This window comes from Tamandua tetradactyla, chromosome 15, assembly GCF_023851605.1.
Source record: "Tamandua tetradactyla isolate mTamTet1 chromosome 15, mTamTet1.pri, whole genome shotgun sequence".
In the NCBI taxonomy this organism is placed as follows: domain Eukaryota; kingdom Metazoa; phylum Chordata; class Mammalia; order Pilosa; family Myrmecophagidae; genus Tamandua; species Tamandua tetradactyla.
Genome location: NC_135341.1, coordinates 54,813,080 through 54,829,974, shown reverse-complemented (window position 1 = coordinate 54,829,974; position 16,895 = coordinate 54,813,080). Strand labels below are relative to the sequence as shown.

At 40.5% G+C, this 16,895-nt stretch overlaps 1 protein-coding gene across 1 annotated transcript in view; it reads right to left on the bottom strand.

Moving 5' to 3' along the window:
• The window catches only part of SUSD5 (sushi domain containing 5), an 89,484-nt gene that overhangs the window by 19,813 nt on the left and 52,776 nt on the right, over nucleotides 1–16,895 (bottom strand). The window contains exon 4 of the mRNA XM_077130400.1: nucleotides 16,489–16,677. Within this exon, the coding sequence (XP_076986515.1) occupies nucleotides 16,489–16,677 (189 nt within the window). The remainder of the gene's footprint in view (nucleotides 1–16,488; nucleotides 16,678–16,895) is intronic.

Sequence of the window (16,895 nt, the reverse complement as noted above, 5' to 3'; positions counted from 1 at the left end):
GGTACTTTCAACCTTATACAAACTCCTCCAGAAAAAACAAAAAAATAGGAAACTTATTTTATATGGCCAGCATGACCTTGGTACCCAAACCTGGCAAGAACATGATGAAAAAGTAATATCGCAGACCAATTTCTCTATACACAGATACCAGAATCCTAAATAAACTACTGACAAACAGAATCCAGCAATATATAAATATTGGTAAACCGAGTCAAGCAATATATAAAAAGGGCAACATATCACACACACAAGAAGTTATAATTGGTTTAACACTTGAAAAAATCAGGTTTGGAAAAGCATCTGACAAAAGTCAACAAAATAAAAACCCTTTAGGAATAAATATGAGGGCATATTTCCATAATCTGATTTAAAAATACAAAAGCTGATTTAAAAATGAAAACATCAGCAAATGAGACTATATTAAAATTTTATTCATCAGGGGATGCAAGAGTATTTCAGTGGTAGAATTCTCACCTGCCATGCAGGAGACCCAGGTTTGATTCCTGACCCATGCACTTCCCAAACAAACAAACAAGCAACAAACAAATGAAAAACCAAACAAACAAAAATTCAGCAAATGGTGCTGTAATAAGGGGCTGTTCACAAGGAAAAAGAATAAAATGTGACCCCTACCATACAGCATACAAAAAAAAATTCTATTCATCAAAATTACTATGAAGAAATCTAAAAGGCAGTTTACATAGTAGAAGATATTTGCAACATGTATAACCACAAAAATGATAATAACAATAATTAAAAATAATAAAATTCTACAAACCAATACAAAATAGACAATCCAGCTGGAATTGAGCAAAATAATTAAATTTGCACTTTACAATGAGCTATTTAAATAGCCAACAAACATATGATAAAATGCCCAAAATCTCATTAATAATTAATAACCCCATTACCAATAATCTCATGAATAATCAGGGGAATTTAAATCAAGAGATATAACAACAACCAGAAGAATGACAAAAAAAGAGACTGACAACACCAAGTGTTGGTAAAAATGTGGAGTTCCCAGGACTCTCATATATTGCTGGTGGAAGAATAAATTGGTACAACCATTTTCAAAACTGGTTGAGCATTATCTACTGTAGTTGAACATAGACACATACCCTATAATCCAGAAGTGTAACTCCTAGTTTTATACCTTAGTATATGCTATACAACATGGGCTTTAAAGGATCGGTATAACAATGTTCTCATTTTTATTAGCCCCATACTGGGAACAATAAAGATATTCATCAGCAGTAGAATGGAAAACTCTACAACACAGAAAATGAATAACTGCAGTTTCATGGACCAACATGGGTGTCCCTCACAGACATAAAGTTCAGCAAAGGAAGCCATGCACAAGAGTATAAGGAGGGAAAAAGTAATTTATGATTTAAAAGTCTGGATAGTGGTTATTCTCGGGGGAAATGATTGGAAGGGGGCACTAGGGGTGTTTCTGGATTGCTGGGAATGTTTTACATCTTGACCTGGTTGATAGCTACATGGGTGTGTTTATAGTGTGAGCATTCATCCAGCTTTTCACCTCTGTGTTTTGAAAAGTTCTGTATCTATGTTACTGTTAAATAAAAAGTTAATCAAATGTTTCAGGAAAAACTGAAACCGAATTTACAATATGAGTTACTGAATGCCAAGGATAAAGAAATAATTCAATTGATATCCAGGCTGAAAGGATAAATCTCCTACAAGGACAAAAATTAAATCAGTCTTGCTCAAAATCATTAGTCACTGCAGAAATGCAAATCAAAACCACAATGAGTTACCACTTTGCCCGAGGATGGCTATTATTTGTAAAATGAAAAATAGAAAGTGTTGGTAAGGATGTGGAGAAATTGGAACCCTCAAGCATTGTTGATATGAATGTAAAATGTAGCTGCAGTGGAAAACAGTTTGGCGGTTCAAAAAGTTAAACAGAGAATTAGCACATGACCTGGAAATTCCAAAAGAATTGAAAGCAGGAACTCAGACAGATTCTTCTACATGAATGCTCATTAACAGCATTATTCACATTAGTCAACAGGTGGAAATAACCCAAGTGTCTATCAACAGATGAATGGATAAATAAAATGCACTACATACATACAATGGAATATTATTCAGCTCTAAAAAGGAAAATGTAGTTCTGATACATGCTATAGCATGGATGAACCTTGAAAACATGCTGAGTGAAATATGCCAGACATGAAAGGACAAATACCATATGATTTCACTTGTATGAAATATCTAGAATAAGCAAAATCATATAACCAGTAGCCAGGGGAATTATTGCTTAAAGGGTACAGAGTTCGTTTGGAAAAGCTTTGATGATAGATGACAGTGAGGTAGCACAACATTGCAAATGTAATTAATGTCACTGCATTATACTGTTGCACTTTGCTAAAGCTGCCAGAATTCAATATACCAAGATAGACTGACTTTTACAATGGGGATTTGCCAGCTTACAATTTACAGTTCTAAGGCCATGAAAATGTCCCAGTTAAGGCGCCAGCAGGATGATACTGGACTCTGAACAGGCCACTGGCACCTGGGACAGCTCTGTCACATGGAAAGGCACATGGAGGTCTGTTGATCCTTCTCTCCCGGGTTTTATTGCTTCCAGCTTCTGGCTTCAGTGATTTCCTGTCTCTGCTTCTGTGGGTGTGTCCTTGTCTCTCTCTGTGCTTTTTATGGCTTTTTATCCTCTCATAAAAGACTCCAGTAAAAGAATTAAGACCCACCTTGAATGGACTGCATCACATCTCAACTGAAATAATCTAACCAGAAGGTCTGCACCCACAGACCTGGATGAAAAGAACATGGCCTTTTCTGGGGTACATAATAGCTCCAACCTACTACATGTACACATAAAAATGGTTAAAATGGCAAACACAATATTAAATGTAAGTTATCACGCTAAAATTTTTAATTAAATGTTTTTCTTAAAATTTCTCCTTAGCATGTTCAAGAATAGAAGACAAAATAGCAGTGGCTATGATTTTTGAGTGAAAGAAAATGAAGTTCAACAATTATTATGTAAAAATGTCACTCAATTATAAAGACAGCTGGCATTAATTTTTCTTGAGATGTCTGTGCTCTGAAATATTCCGGGAATATTTTGTTATAGATTATATGTGTGTTACTTACATTAAGCTGTAAACCAGTCGCTGCCGGAATTCCAATTAAGAATTCACAGTCCAGGGGTGGATGGTCAGCATTTTTATCAGGAAACTGATATTCCAGGGTGGCTACTACAAGCATTTCTATCGTCTGTATCCTGATCCACCACTTTGCTAATTAGAACCCTCACTTAAAAAAAAAAAAAGAAAAAGAACCCTGAAAATCTGAAATGAGTTTCTACTGGTAAAATGAGTGGACTACTACCTAGCACGATAAATATTAGAAATATTTCATTGATAAAATAAAAGATATTCATAGTATGGGGATTTTATTTTATTTAGTATGGGGATTGGTTAAAAATATTCGAGAAGCAACTCTCACCCTTATATGGACGGGTAAAACCAATTTAGACCTTGATGACGCTTGAGCCTTGAACCCTGCATGGTCTCAGTTTAAGGGTAATGAGTTACTCACCAGAACAATGAGAAGAGTAGCCATCTCCATTTGTGTTCACTGGGACGCTGGCACCAATCATGCCTCCCTGCTCTCCCCGCACTGCCTGCCCAACTATCTCCCCTAGCCCAGGAACTCCCTGAGAACAAGGACTTGTCCTCTCTGTCTTCGTATGCCCAGCACACAGCATGGTGCCTGCACATGGTGGGCACTCCAGGAGTGGTCTCTGAATGAATGAATACGGGAGTAGTGGAAGCCAGCTTTATAAAGCCTGATTCAGTGTGGGAATCCAGCAGTCAGGGGATTATTGATTCATGAGCGAGGCAAACAAATGATAGAGGCTCTCCCAGTTCCAAAGCTGGGCATAGTCAATGTTTGCTAAATTCCAGCTCCCATGTAGCCAATCTGTGGTGGTTTGAAGCTGAATGTACCCCAGAAAAACATGTTCTTAAATCTAATCCATTCCTGTGGATGTGGACCCATGGTAAGTAGGATCTTTTGATGAGGCTACTACAGTTACGGTGTGACCCACCTCATTTAGGACGGGACTTGATCCTATTATAGGAGTCCTTTTTAAATAGAATGAATACAGAAAGAGAAAGCCATGGGGGGCAGAACCCAAAAGAAAAAGAGGAAACCAGAAGATGCCACCATGTGCCTTGCCAGGTGGCAGAATAGCCAAAGATCACCAGCAGCTGGTCTTCAGAAGAAAATATTGCCTTAATGATGCCTTTATTTGGACATTTTCCTGGCCTCAAATTAAGCTAATATATTCCCATTGTTTAAGCCAACCCATTTCATGGTGTCTGCTTTTAGCAGCTTAGGAAACCAAAACACCACCCCATGAATTTGTAAGTGCCAAAAGGCTCTTGGGATGTGGGCAAGAAGTTGAACCACATTCTCCTCACCCACCCACTCCACACCCCTTCTTATCCAGGAAACACTGGCCTAATAGGTTAGACTGACAATTTGGGACTGGTCAGCCCACTCTGGCCATGGGTAGGTAGGCCTGCCTTGCTGTGGATCCCATATGGTCAGTCTGAGCTCCGTGTGTGTAGATCTAGTGCTCTGCCTGCAGAGCTCCCTGAGGCTACAGCATCCTTGGACAGCAGCCCAAGGCACTGAGCCAAGCTCTTCCTGTATCTCCAGGTTCAGAGGCTAAGGTCCTGGCTCAGAAACATGTTCTCACTATGTCACAGGTTTCCCGAAACCTCAAATGAAGACAACGAATGTTTACACACGGTTTACTCGTGAGTATCCCAAACCTGGTCTTCCCCTCCATGGTAACAGTAAAATCTGTTATTCACTGACTTTCAACCAAAAATTAAATTCTGTCCACCAGATGGACAAGCCTAGCTCTTTCACCTGCTGAAGTGCTGTTTCTCTCATCTCCCCTCTGCTTTCCTGAGTCTGTACTCTCTGACTCAAATATACCTCCTTAATCATCCAGCAATCCTTCTAGATCTCTCCCCTTCCCCATGGTCTTCATGAAAACTGGCGCTAAAAGAACATGTGGCCTTCTGATTTAGACAAACACATCCAGAAAATGTAAACCTCATGGGTTCTCATGGCAAAAATCGGGTCATTCATTATGTGTTTATATTTAACTGCTACTTATGGAAAACAGAAGACAACACATAGATTGAACTTGGGAATGAAAGAAGAACCGGTTTCTGTACTGCCCTGTGCTTTTATCAGGGTGGAACCTGTTCAGGGGCTGAAGAATACAAGGCCAGAGCCCACAATCCTGGGGCTCTCCCAACGCTGGCACTTTTCATCCTTTTTCATGTTGTCAGAGTCTGAAAGCCCACGCATACCTTCTTTTTTCCTTTGGTTCTGGCTACACAGCCTTTAAAAATAGTAATCTTAAAAAAGACAACCAGACAGCCAGAAATAACCACTGGTGCAGCAAACCACTGGACAAATATGGCAATATTGACGAGGAAATTCTAAATTCAGCTTCAGTCTCATGCTCTTTAAGGAAATTAAGTCCAAAAGATGGAGCAAAACAGAAATTGAAGTTAATTTAAAAAGACAAAAGAAAGTCTTTATAAATGAGAGAGAAAAGAAAATAGCAAAGGTACTTATTGAGGGGACAACTAGCTGGAAAGTGAGCTTGCAGGTTTCCCTGCTGCCTTGCTTTCTTTAAAGTTTTGAGGTCCCTGGAGGGAGAGGATCTTTGGGTTGCTGGGGAAAGAACCCAGATGTTGGAATGGGACATGCTTGGTTCTAAATCCTGGCTCTGTGACTTTCCAGCTGTGTGACATAGGCAAGTCACTTCACCTTACCTAAGCTTTCCCATCTGTAAACTGGAGCCAGCTGTTTCTCCTCCCAGATTAAGTGAGATAGAGTGTGTAAAACACCTGACACAGAAAGGCATAGGAGGAGACTTGGGGGTGATGGAAATGTTCTATATCTTGGCTGATGTGGTGGTTCCATGGATGTATACATCTGAAAACTCACAGAATTGTCTACTTTAAATGGGTGCAGATTATTATGTAAATTAAACCTCAATAAAGTAGTTAAAAAATAAAACAAAAACAAAAATTACCTCCAAGCATGGGGCTGACAGTGTTTGGTTTCTAATAGATTCTCAGTGTCTATCTGGGGAATGTGCTTATTTCCAGGGCTGTGTCAGCCCAGGAAAGGGAAAAAGAAAGGCTGTATATCTGTTGTTGGACTCAGAGGTGGCAGGGTCAGTAAAGTGAAGTCAAGCTTGGTGTCACCTCGTGTCACTTTGCTGATACTACAGACCAAAAAGTGCAAACAGAACCTCTGGAGCTTGGGCTGGAAAATCTTAAAGATCTTTCTGAGCCTGTCTCAACACTTGGGGGCAGACACTCTTGTCAGAGAAGTTTTAAAGGAAGATAAAAGGGCAAATCACAGAGGAAGAGTTTTGAGTGTCTTAGTTCGTGGGGTTGTCTGTCTCATGCTACTCTTGCCGGCAACCAGCTGTTCTCACCATCTCCAGAGAAACCTCACTCAGAGCCAGAGGCAGAAGCCACGAGAACCACAGAGTCCTGAAGTCAGGAGACAGCAACGATATTGGAGGCAATGTGGGGTTAAGGAGAGGGATCCTTAGGAAGGCCAGAAATGGGACCCAGGTGGGTACTGACCCTGGCACGACCACTTGGAGTGCTGGGAAAGTCAGAGTCTGCTCTTAGGGTGCAAGTGGGCAGAGAGGAAATGTGGTCTTGAAGATGGATACAGAAGTAAGCAAAACAGGAAGGCCAAAGGAAACCAAACCTATCATGGATGTGTGCTGCATAAATTCTCAGGGGGCAAAGCTTCAGAATTTTTCCATAATTAGGGCAATAACCAATTATAGTTAGATACTGAGTATATTAGAGAGGGATTGTAGATATTTCCTGATGCCAACGTGGGAATGGACACCCACGAGAGGACATGTGAATTCAAACAGAATAGAAGACTAAATGGCCAGACCAAGAACTGGGTTCTAGGGACCACAGCCAGAGAAATAGCAACATACGGTGGGGAGAAAATGTTAAATAAGTTAAATAAGACCTCACCCATTTAAGACAAACGGAGAAGGCTAAAGTCCCTCTGCTTAAGTGAGAGACCTCACCAGCACCACTCTAGGCTAGAACTTAGCACTGCTGCTGGATATAGCACCAGGGCGGCGTGCGGCTGAGGTTTCCTTCTGAGCCATCCACTCTCTCACCTCAGGCTGCCCCACCTAGGTGGATAGGCCCCTGTGAGGTCATTCCTGCTCATCACAACAAATTTTACATTTTGGCTAGCTCATTCGGGCAGCACCCCCTTCACTCACAGATTATTTGTATGTGGTTTGTTTTTAAACACACGAGATGGTTACCTTGGGAAAACACTGCTCCACAGAATTGATGCTACAAGAAAGCAACAAAGTTCTCCATTGTAGTGGATGCTGCTGTCCTGCCCGTAGCTCCTTTCCCAGGCTAATGCCCCCATCTCCCAAATGCTGTGGGCTTTGGCAGCTAACAGTTTAGTTAGCCCCTTCTCTAGTGAATCGCCCTTGCTGGAAAGGGAAGTTCTCACTTGGGAAGTTATATGTTATACCCCCTCCACATTCAGCAGCCTGTAGCCAGTGACTTTTACAGAAGAGCACAGGGCCGCTTCCAGGCGGGACAAATTCTGTGGTGTGATGCATGTTCCAGAGCTTCTCGTAGGATCAGGCAAAGCTGAATCCAGCTAAGGCTATATCCTCACTTAACTCCTTCCCAGGACCTTTGCTGCTACCCTAATTCCTTTTCTCCTGAAAGCACTTCCTCAAGAAACCACGTACAACTGAATTTCTGTCTCAGCCTCTGATTTTAGAGAATATAACCCAAGACACACAGCTATTAAATGCAGGCACAATGCCAAATTTGAATGCATTAGTATTAATAGTCACCCTGAGTTCGTGATCCCCTAAAGTCTTCAGCTCCAATGTGCCTGAGTCTCAAGGCTCTCTGGGCCCTGCAGAAGTGGGGGGAAAAGGGGCCAGAGGCTTTTATGGCAATCTCGGCAAAGGAGCTCCTGGTACAGGGTCTATGAGTAGGTTCTGCCATAGAGTTTGGATTGGGGAGCCAGCAGCTCACAAGGAAATAGAAGGAAATGCTCCTGGAGTGGGGGCGTGTGTGGAAGGAAAACTATGACAGTCGGTAGATGTCTGGAGTGGAGGGCTGGAGGGAGAGGTAGGGGCAGGGCTGAGTATACAGGAGACCATCTTCGGCTAGAAGTAGCAAGGACTACCAGGAGGAGTGAGGCAGCTGGGGCCACGGGTATGGAATGTCTGGGAGCCATATGTTAGAAAGCTGTCTGCCCAAAGGGTCTCCATCAAGTCTGAAAGCCAAATGGGTCATGCCTCTCTGGAAGGACCAGCTGCAGGGCTCCAGAATCCAAGAAGCCTGTTAGCAAACATGAGCTTCTCACCCAAGGAACAGACAGTTAAAGTCACAGACTGCCTATGATTATTTGTTGCCAGGACCCTGTATAATGCTCACATCTCTTTAGATCTTTAAGGGAAAGGGTGTGAACACTCTCCTTTATCAGCATGAAGGTGAAAAGGAAAGAATGAGTATTCATTGAACCCATCCCATACTACAGGTCTTGTTCTAAGTGATTTACACACAGGATCCTCATGGAATAACTATGAGAAAAATAGCATCTACTTTTTTCATAAGAGCAAAATAAGACTCAGACCCAGTCTCCCCTTCTCTTCTAATAATTTCCATTGTCATTTTAAAAAGCTCAAGCTTACTCCAACTTAAAGTAACTAAAGCAAACAAACAAACAAAACAAAACCCCCAAACTACAACCTCTTTGGGTCCTTGATCCTACCCTTTGCCTCTTCCTCAGTCCTCTTCATGTTGTAACAGCAGAGATTCAAGAATGGGTATCTGCTCTTGGCCCTCTTCTCACATACCATGCACCACCCCCGCCCCCATACTTGGACTCAGTGCAATGGGGCTATGGTACATCCCTTTTCCCCCTTCCCATATACACACTGACAAGGCCACTAGAACTTTTTGACACTGTAAACCTGATGCACACATTTTAGCTTTCATTTACTTGATCTCTACAGCTTTTTGAGCTCACTAAATACTTATGCTATCTGGAAACACATTTTAACGTTTCACCTTCTGTGCCAGCTCACTCTCCAGGTTTGCCTCCTGGTCAGCCTATCTGGTCAGCCTATCTCCTATCTCCTATCTGGTCAGCCACTGCATTTCTTTCTCCTTTGAGGCACCCTATTTACTACAGGTTCTTTTAAGGGTGGGAGAGTGTTTTACTCAACTTTGTATATCTACACCTGGAATCCCACCAAATGAAGGGACAGGGAATGACTGAATGAACGGCTAATCAGCTGGTTCTGGTGAGAGCTGTCATCCAAACTCTGATGGGCTTGTTTCCCAAACCCTTGTTAGAGCTACAACCCCAGGATGACTTTTCTCCAATTTGAAGCTGTTTCTTAAGCAAAAAAAATTTGATGTTCACTGGAAAAATAAATGTGAAAAATGGAGAGAAATATCTGGCGAAGATATTTTTGTAAAACACACACACACACACAGATTTCTTATAATGACACAAATACTTTAAATGTTAAATCCACAGAGTAATGAAAACTGTAAGTCTGTATACTAAGTCAAGTGCAGAAACCAGAATTCCTGCCCAGCAGCTGAAAGCTCTGACACTTTGCATTGCAGTGAGAAAATAAACACCATTTCAGACTTACAAAACCTGCATTTAGTTCTCATTCTCCTGGAGCCAGTAAACAACCCATCTGGCTGGCGAGTGTGGCACATGGGATGGTGCAATTTCAGCTCCTCATCAGAAGTAAAGCCCAGGTGAGGAGGGCCTCCTCCTAAAGGTGACACATTTAACAAACACGAAGCTCAAGCCTTCTTTATCTTCTGGGGCAGGTGAGTGATCAGTGTTGGCATGCAGCTCCTGCCAGCCACAAAACAGCAGCCTCAGAAGGAAAGAAGCAGAAAGGACCACAGCAGAACCCTCCTGGAACTCCTTGAAAACATTTCCACTTCCTCCCATCCCACCGTCTTTTTTTAAATTGTAAAATATGACAAACACATCAAAAAAAGCCTAAAACATAAATTACTAGTTAAGGGACCACTGCAAAACAAATATTGGTGCAACCAGCAGAAATGCCAAGAAATAGAACATCTCTAGCCTTTCATAAGCCTCCTGTATCCCATTCCCAAGCTACGCCTGCTCCATCACCTCTGGAAGGGATCATTATCCTGACTTTGGTGGTTTTTACTTCCTTGCTTTTATTAGTTTTATCACTTATTTAAATACGTATTTGAACTTTAAAGAGTTATACAGCATGTCTTCTTGTGTCTGCTTTTTTCATGCAATATAGTCATACTGTTGGGTTTAATACAGTCTATTCACTTTTTTGTTGTATGCAAAGAATTCATTTCCTAGTGAATTAATATATCACAATTTATTCATCCACTCTTTTTTTTGGCTTTGGGGTTCAATTTAGGGTAATTACAAAACAAGGCCACTATAAACATTCTTGAATACACATCCTGATGTATATAAGCACACATTTTATCAGATGTATATTTCTGGGAGTAAAACTGCTGGTCAATCTATTATGCAAAACCTCAACTTTACTAGATAATGCCAAACTATTTTCCAGATTTACCTTCCCACAACAATGTATAGAAAGTTTCTGATGGTTCTTGTCATTGCCATCACTTGGAATTGTCAGTACTCCCGAGATAAGAAGTATAGATTCAAATCAATCCCAATTAAAATTACAACGTGTGAGTGTGTGTACATCTGTAACTTGATAAACTAGCTCTCAATTTTATACGGAACTGAAAAAAACCAACAAACGCCAAGGAGGCACTCCTGAAGAATAATTAAGTAGAAAACTTACCCTACCAAGTATAAATTATTATCCCAATGCTCTAATAATTAAGAGGTATTGTGAACAAGCATAGACAAAATAACAATAGAACAGAATAATTAGTCTAGAAACAGACCTATGGATAGAGACACGTTATTTATAACACTCACGTTTACGCTGAATAGGGGTGATTTTTCAACAAATCATGCTGAGACAACCGGCATCCATATGCAAGGGAAAGAATGAAATTGAAATTGGATCCCTACCTCACATAATATAAAAAAAAGCAATTCCGGTGGATTACATATCTAGAATGTGAAAGGCAAGTCAATACATCCTTTTTTTAAATTAAACTTTTTTTCTTTTCAGTTGTGTTGCTTCGTGGTGGTTCAGAAACAATTTAAGAAGCATTATAGTTACTCAGCACAGAATATACTTTTCAGCACAAAGTATGGATTTACACCAAATGAATATGACTAAATTTTCAGAAGAACAAGTATTTCAGAAAACACAAGGCAGGGGGCAGGGAGCAGCAAGAAAATCTTCTAATGTTATTTTTATATGTTTATGATTTATTTCCAGAGAAACTGAATCAATTCTCAGACTTTAGTGGCTGGAAAAATAAAGAAAAAGATAAATGAAGACAACTATCATGTTAAGGAATTAAGATTATGAGTAATTTTTCAATCTTTAGAAACAACTTATTTATTAAGTCATACTTGTTTTAGAATATTAATAAAGATGAAGTAAGAAACTGTCGTTCAACTTGTTAGAGTTAATCACTAGTCAGTAGTAAGATGGTTTAATTTTCTCTCTATTTATCTTTATATAGTGTGTGATGACTACTGAGTCTAAAGCAGTGGTAACATTTCAGTAAATGTAACTAGAATTGCTTTTATCTGGAATGCAAAGAGCTTTTTCCATCTAATCTCAGGAAATCTCCTCCCCCACCCAATTATGTTTAATCCTTTTTTGTTTTTTTAATGCTTTTCATATGTGTTGTAGTCCCCTCCCTGGAGGCAGCTATAATGCTTAGGGGTGATCTCAGTTTTCTGCCTTCCATATGCTCATCTTTCCCATTTCTTCGTCTTTTCATTTGCACTTGAGATAGTTTCTGGAGTTTCCGTGCACATTACTGATCTCATTTTACTGCTTCCAAAGTGACTTTCTTCATTTTCTTATTGATTTCCTTTTTATCTCAGATACATATTTTTTCACTTCAAGCTGTCCTCTCCTTATGAATTTCTACTCCAGTAACATCTAGGGTATGTCGTAACTCTGTCCTTTAATTCTTAGAACCAGTGGAATACAAAAAAATTTATAATTCTTAGCAAGTGCTATGATCAGGGCATCAGCATTCTTTTTGACTTTGCTTCTGCTACAGCATTTTACTTGTAGGCCTACTGCACAGAATGTAGCATATTATTATATATCGCAATGTTCAAAAAGCAGTATGTTGCGTCCAGTTTTCCAGTTAGTATTCATTTATCCTGGGTCTCAGTTCCTTTAAGTGTATACTCAGGGTAAATTTTCCTTAAATTTGGGCAGCATGCTGATGATGGTCAATCTAAGTTTCCAGTGGTGGTATGATTTTTCTTTCCTCCCACCCCTAAACAATACTTCCTTTTAAAGGAAGTATGGAAGAATATATATTCATGAACTTGGGGTAGGAAAAACTTCTTAAGCAGAATATCAAACGCACTTATTATAAGGAAAAACATTCATACATTTGAAATTAATACACCTGATTGTTGCATATGATGTGAGGTACATGTCCAATTTCATTGTTTCTTCTTTATAAATATCCAGTTTTCTATTAAGTGAAAAGAATTCTTATACTTTCCTAGTAAATTGAAACTATCATTTTGTCATGACCCTCTTTACCACTGCTTGTGTTTTTTTTTTAATCTTAAAGTCTGTTTTATCAGATAGTAATATAACTACACTATTTTTTTTAATGTTTACAAATTAACTTCTTCCAACTTTCTGCTTTCAATTTTTCGGCATCCTTATGCATAAATATGTCTCTTATACATGGCATATTATAGGGTTTTATACACTTATGAGGACAGAATACGATTCTTTTCTTAGCTTGCCCGGCAATCTTGTCTTTTAATAGGGTCAAGTAGTCCACAAGTAATTTTTGGCACATTGGGTTTTATGTCTACCATCTTCTTTTGTACTTTTAATATGTCCTGCCTAATGTGTTTATTTTTCTCTCTTTTCTGACCCCTTTTAGAGTCTATTTTTCTGATTCCATTTTTTCCTCTCTGTTAGAGTGTAGGGTTTTAAAAAGTAGAACATATATCTTTGTCTTGTCAAAATCTAATTTATTCTTAGTATTTATCCATATCTAGGATAATTAATGGACCTTAGAAAACTGTCACTCCATTTACCACCATTATATACACTGCATTGTATACATATACATGTACACACACATAGAGTGACAAGATACTAATATTTTGTACACGGGGACCATGAACTTAATTAACCTTCAAATTGCAAAGTCTAAAAAATTTCCAGATATGTTATTAGAATTGAAAGAATTGCACTATGTTCCTAGATCCAAATAAATTTATCAATTGAATCCTATATAGAAAAGAAAGCAGATAAAATGAAATTTAAAATGCCATTTAAAATGTCAAACAATAATAAACATGAAGTATTAGAAATAAAGCTACAGACACATACGCAAGACCTCTGTGGCAATGAATAGTACTTCACAGAGAAATTTTTTAAAAAACTGAATGAATGAAGAAATAAGTCATATTCACAAATTGGAAGGTTCAGTTTGTAAAGATGCCAATTTTCTGCCAAACCATTTATATGTTTACTGCAACCCGAATGGAAATTCCAAAGGATTTCATGAGGGAACTTGAGAGCTCATTTTAATATTTTATAGAAATGCAAAGGGCCAAGAAGAGAAAAAATATAACAAGAACCCTACCTTGATTTCTGAAAAAGAACAAGGTATGAAGATATCGCTTCACCAGATATCTGGACTTGTTTTAGTTCTACAGTAACTGTTAGCATGTGATTGGCCAATAAATAGAGACAGACACCAGTGACACAGAATGTAGAGTCCTGAAATACACCAAAATTAGTGGACTTCTGTTATATGACAGAGGTGGTACTATGGAGTGCTGGGGAAGGGAAAATCTTTCCAACTGATGGTCAGTGGACAACTGGATACTCATAAAGAAGAAAAAATGAAATTGAACCCCTACAGCACCACACACAACAATTATGTGTATTAAATGCCTAAATGTGAAAAGTAAAATGATAGAGCTTTTAGAAGATAATAAAACACTAAACACTATCTTCACAAACTTGGGGTAGGGAAGGACGGAACACTTTGTGTTTTTAATTTTATTTTTTATGTTTTAGTAAAGTATCAGCCTGCCAATGGCTGGAAAAACTTTTTAGATTTTAGAGTTCAAGAAGTAATAAAATAAACAACAACAAAAAAGCTGTTTGTTAAAAGACAGTCTGGGGTGGCGGGCCGCGGTGGCTCAGCGGGCAAAGTGCTTGCCTGCTATGCCGGAGGACCTCGGTTCGATTCCCGGCCCCAGCCCATGTAACAAAAACGGAGAAACAGAATACAATAAAACAAGAAAATGTTTAAAAATGTTTCCCTTTCTTCCTTCCTTCCTTCTCTCTGTCTTTCCTTTAAAAAAAAAAAAAAAAAAAAAAAAAAAAAAAAAAAAGACAGTCTGGGGTGGGCCACGGTGGCTCAGCAGGTAAAGGTCTCAGCTGCCACGCCAGAGACCCAGGTTCGATTCCCGGTGTGTGCCTATGCAAAAAAAGAGAGACAGTCTGAAAGGAAAAAAAGCCATAGAATGGGAAAAAAATATTTGCAACACATTAACTAAGGAAGTTTCATGAAAAAAAAAATCATAAAATCTGTAAAGGAATAAATTCAAATCAATTAGGAAAATGAGCAAAAAACCTCAACAGACACTTTATATGAGGACATTTTAACGCCTGATAACACGTGCTGTGTTTAACCTTAATATCATTCGAGAAATGAACATCACAGCTATAACAAAACTAGAATCACTGAATTAGTAAAAATGAAAAAGTCTCACAAACCTAAAGGTCAGTAAGGATATTAAACAACAGGAGCTCTCAGACACAGCTGGTGGGAGAGTTAACTGGTCAAAATACTTCAGAAAACTTTTTGGCATTATCCACTAACTGAACATACATACACTCCACGGAAAGCCATTCCATTCCTAGGAGCCAAGAGAACTGAGTTCGCCTGCGAACCAAATGATGTGGATAACAATCATAGCGACGTAATATGCAATAAGTACAAAATGAAAACAAACACAAATGCTCGCCGACTACAGATGGGATAAATATATGGTGGTGTTTTCACACTGTGGATAGTACAAATAGCAGAGAAGTCAACAATTCACAGCTTCAAGCAGCAATGTGGATGAATCCTGCAGACAGGACACTGCCTTGGGTCTCCTCACCGTCCCCCCATGGGATCTGCAGGACATTTCTGGGACAGACTCTCTTATAAATTCAGTAAGATCGTGGAGTCACTCATGTCCATAGAGCCAGCCTCTGCTTGGTACCCAGATGTCATGGTATGTGAAGGAGAAGCCCCCAAAGGGGCCTTGGGCTGAAAGGAGCCCTGTGAGGCCAAGAACAATTCAGGGTCAGGCATGGGGTTGGAGGTACAGGAGTTGTAGGCCCAGGTGGGAGCGGGGCTGCCCGAGAGCCCTGCTGGGTGCTTTGTCCTGGGGGGTGTGGGGGGGAGGTCCTAGCTGTGGCTGGAAACAGGGGGTTCTGCAGTTGGTAGAATACCCAGAGGCTGGGTAGAGGGGGCCTGCAGAACCCTGAGATCCGCAGAGAATACAATGCTGATGGAATAGGGGCCGTGGGGGACCTCAGATCAGGTTTTGGAAGCTCAACCACCAGGAGACTTCAATCTCAACTAAATACTCTAGACTGACATAACTGCCACAGGCCATACCAGGTACTCAGAAGACACAGCCCCTGAAAGACAGCCAGGCAACAAGGCAGCAGCAGGCAAGTCTCTTCCCCTCTCCAATCTCCTCACCCTCAAAACCCAGCTTCCAGGGTCCCCCACAGAGAGTCGTGCCCAGTCACAAGAATCCCAATGCTGGACTTCCTATCAGGTATTTAGAATTTATTATGATCCTCCCAGCCCAGTGTACCATTCAGGGGTCATTTTCCCCAAAACAATGTTTCCAGGTATCGCCACATACCCTTATGAGGTTTCCAGGAAGACAGAGCTAGGAAGTTAACCTGAGGTCGAAGTTTTCCCTATTGAAGAAGAGTGGGTTTTGCTAACCCTTTACCTACAGTATGGAAGATGAAGAGCTCAGCTGTGGATACACGACGTTCGACATGCTGCCTCGGAATACCCAAGTGCAGATGGTGCCAGGTCCAGGACTCAGGGGAAAGGTCTGAAAGCCTATTCTCAAAGGAAACTTTGTGAACCCATCACACGCAGCCAGCAACAGCGGGGCTGCTCTGTGGCAGTGTGTGGGCATGCATTGGCCCAGAAACCCCCGGCAGCTTACCTTTCCCGCACGCCTGTGCCAGGCCGTACCACTCCCCGCAGCTGTTACACAGCAGGGTGAAGGCGGTCTCATGACGGCCGGTGACATGGCCTGGGGCACACACGTACAGCAGCTCATCCCCCATTTCCAAGCCAGTGCGTCCCTGCAGGATGGTGTGGGGAAATGAAGGCGGGTCTCCACATGGCTTGTCTGAGGAGAAGGAAGCACAGTCAGGTTTCCCAAACCATGCAGAACTTTTTCACCCTGTGAGAAAACAAGCTTAAACAAACTTTAAAACAACTCTCCCCTCTGTGGGGGCTGCCTATGCCCCGAATTGCAATCACCGGGTGACTGCTTGCTGTTGAGGGGACTGTGGGCCTCTGAGAACGGTTGTTTCTTGTCCTCTGTGGCATTCCCGGTATGCCTGG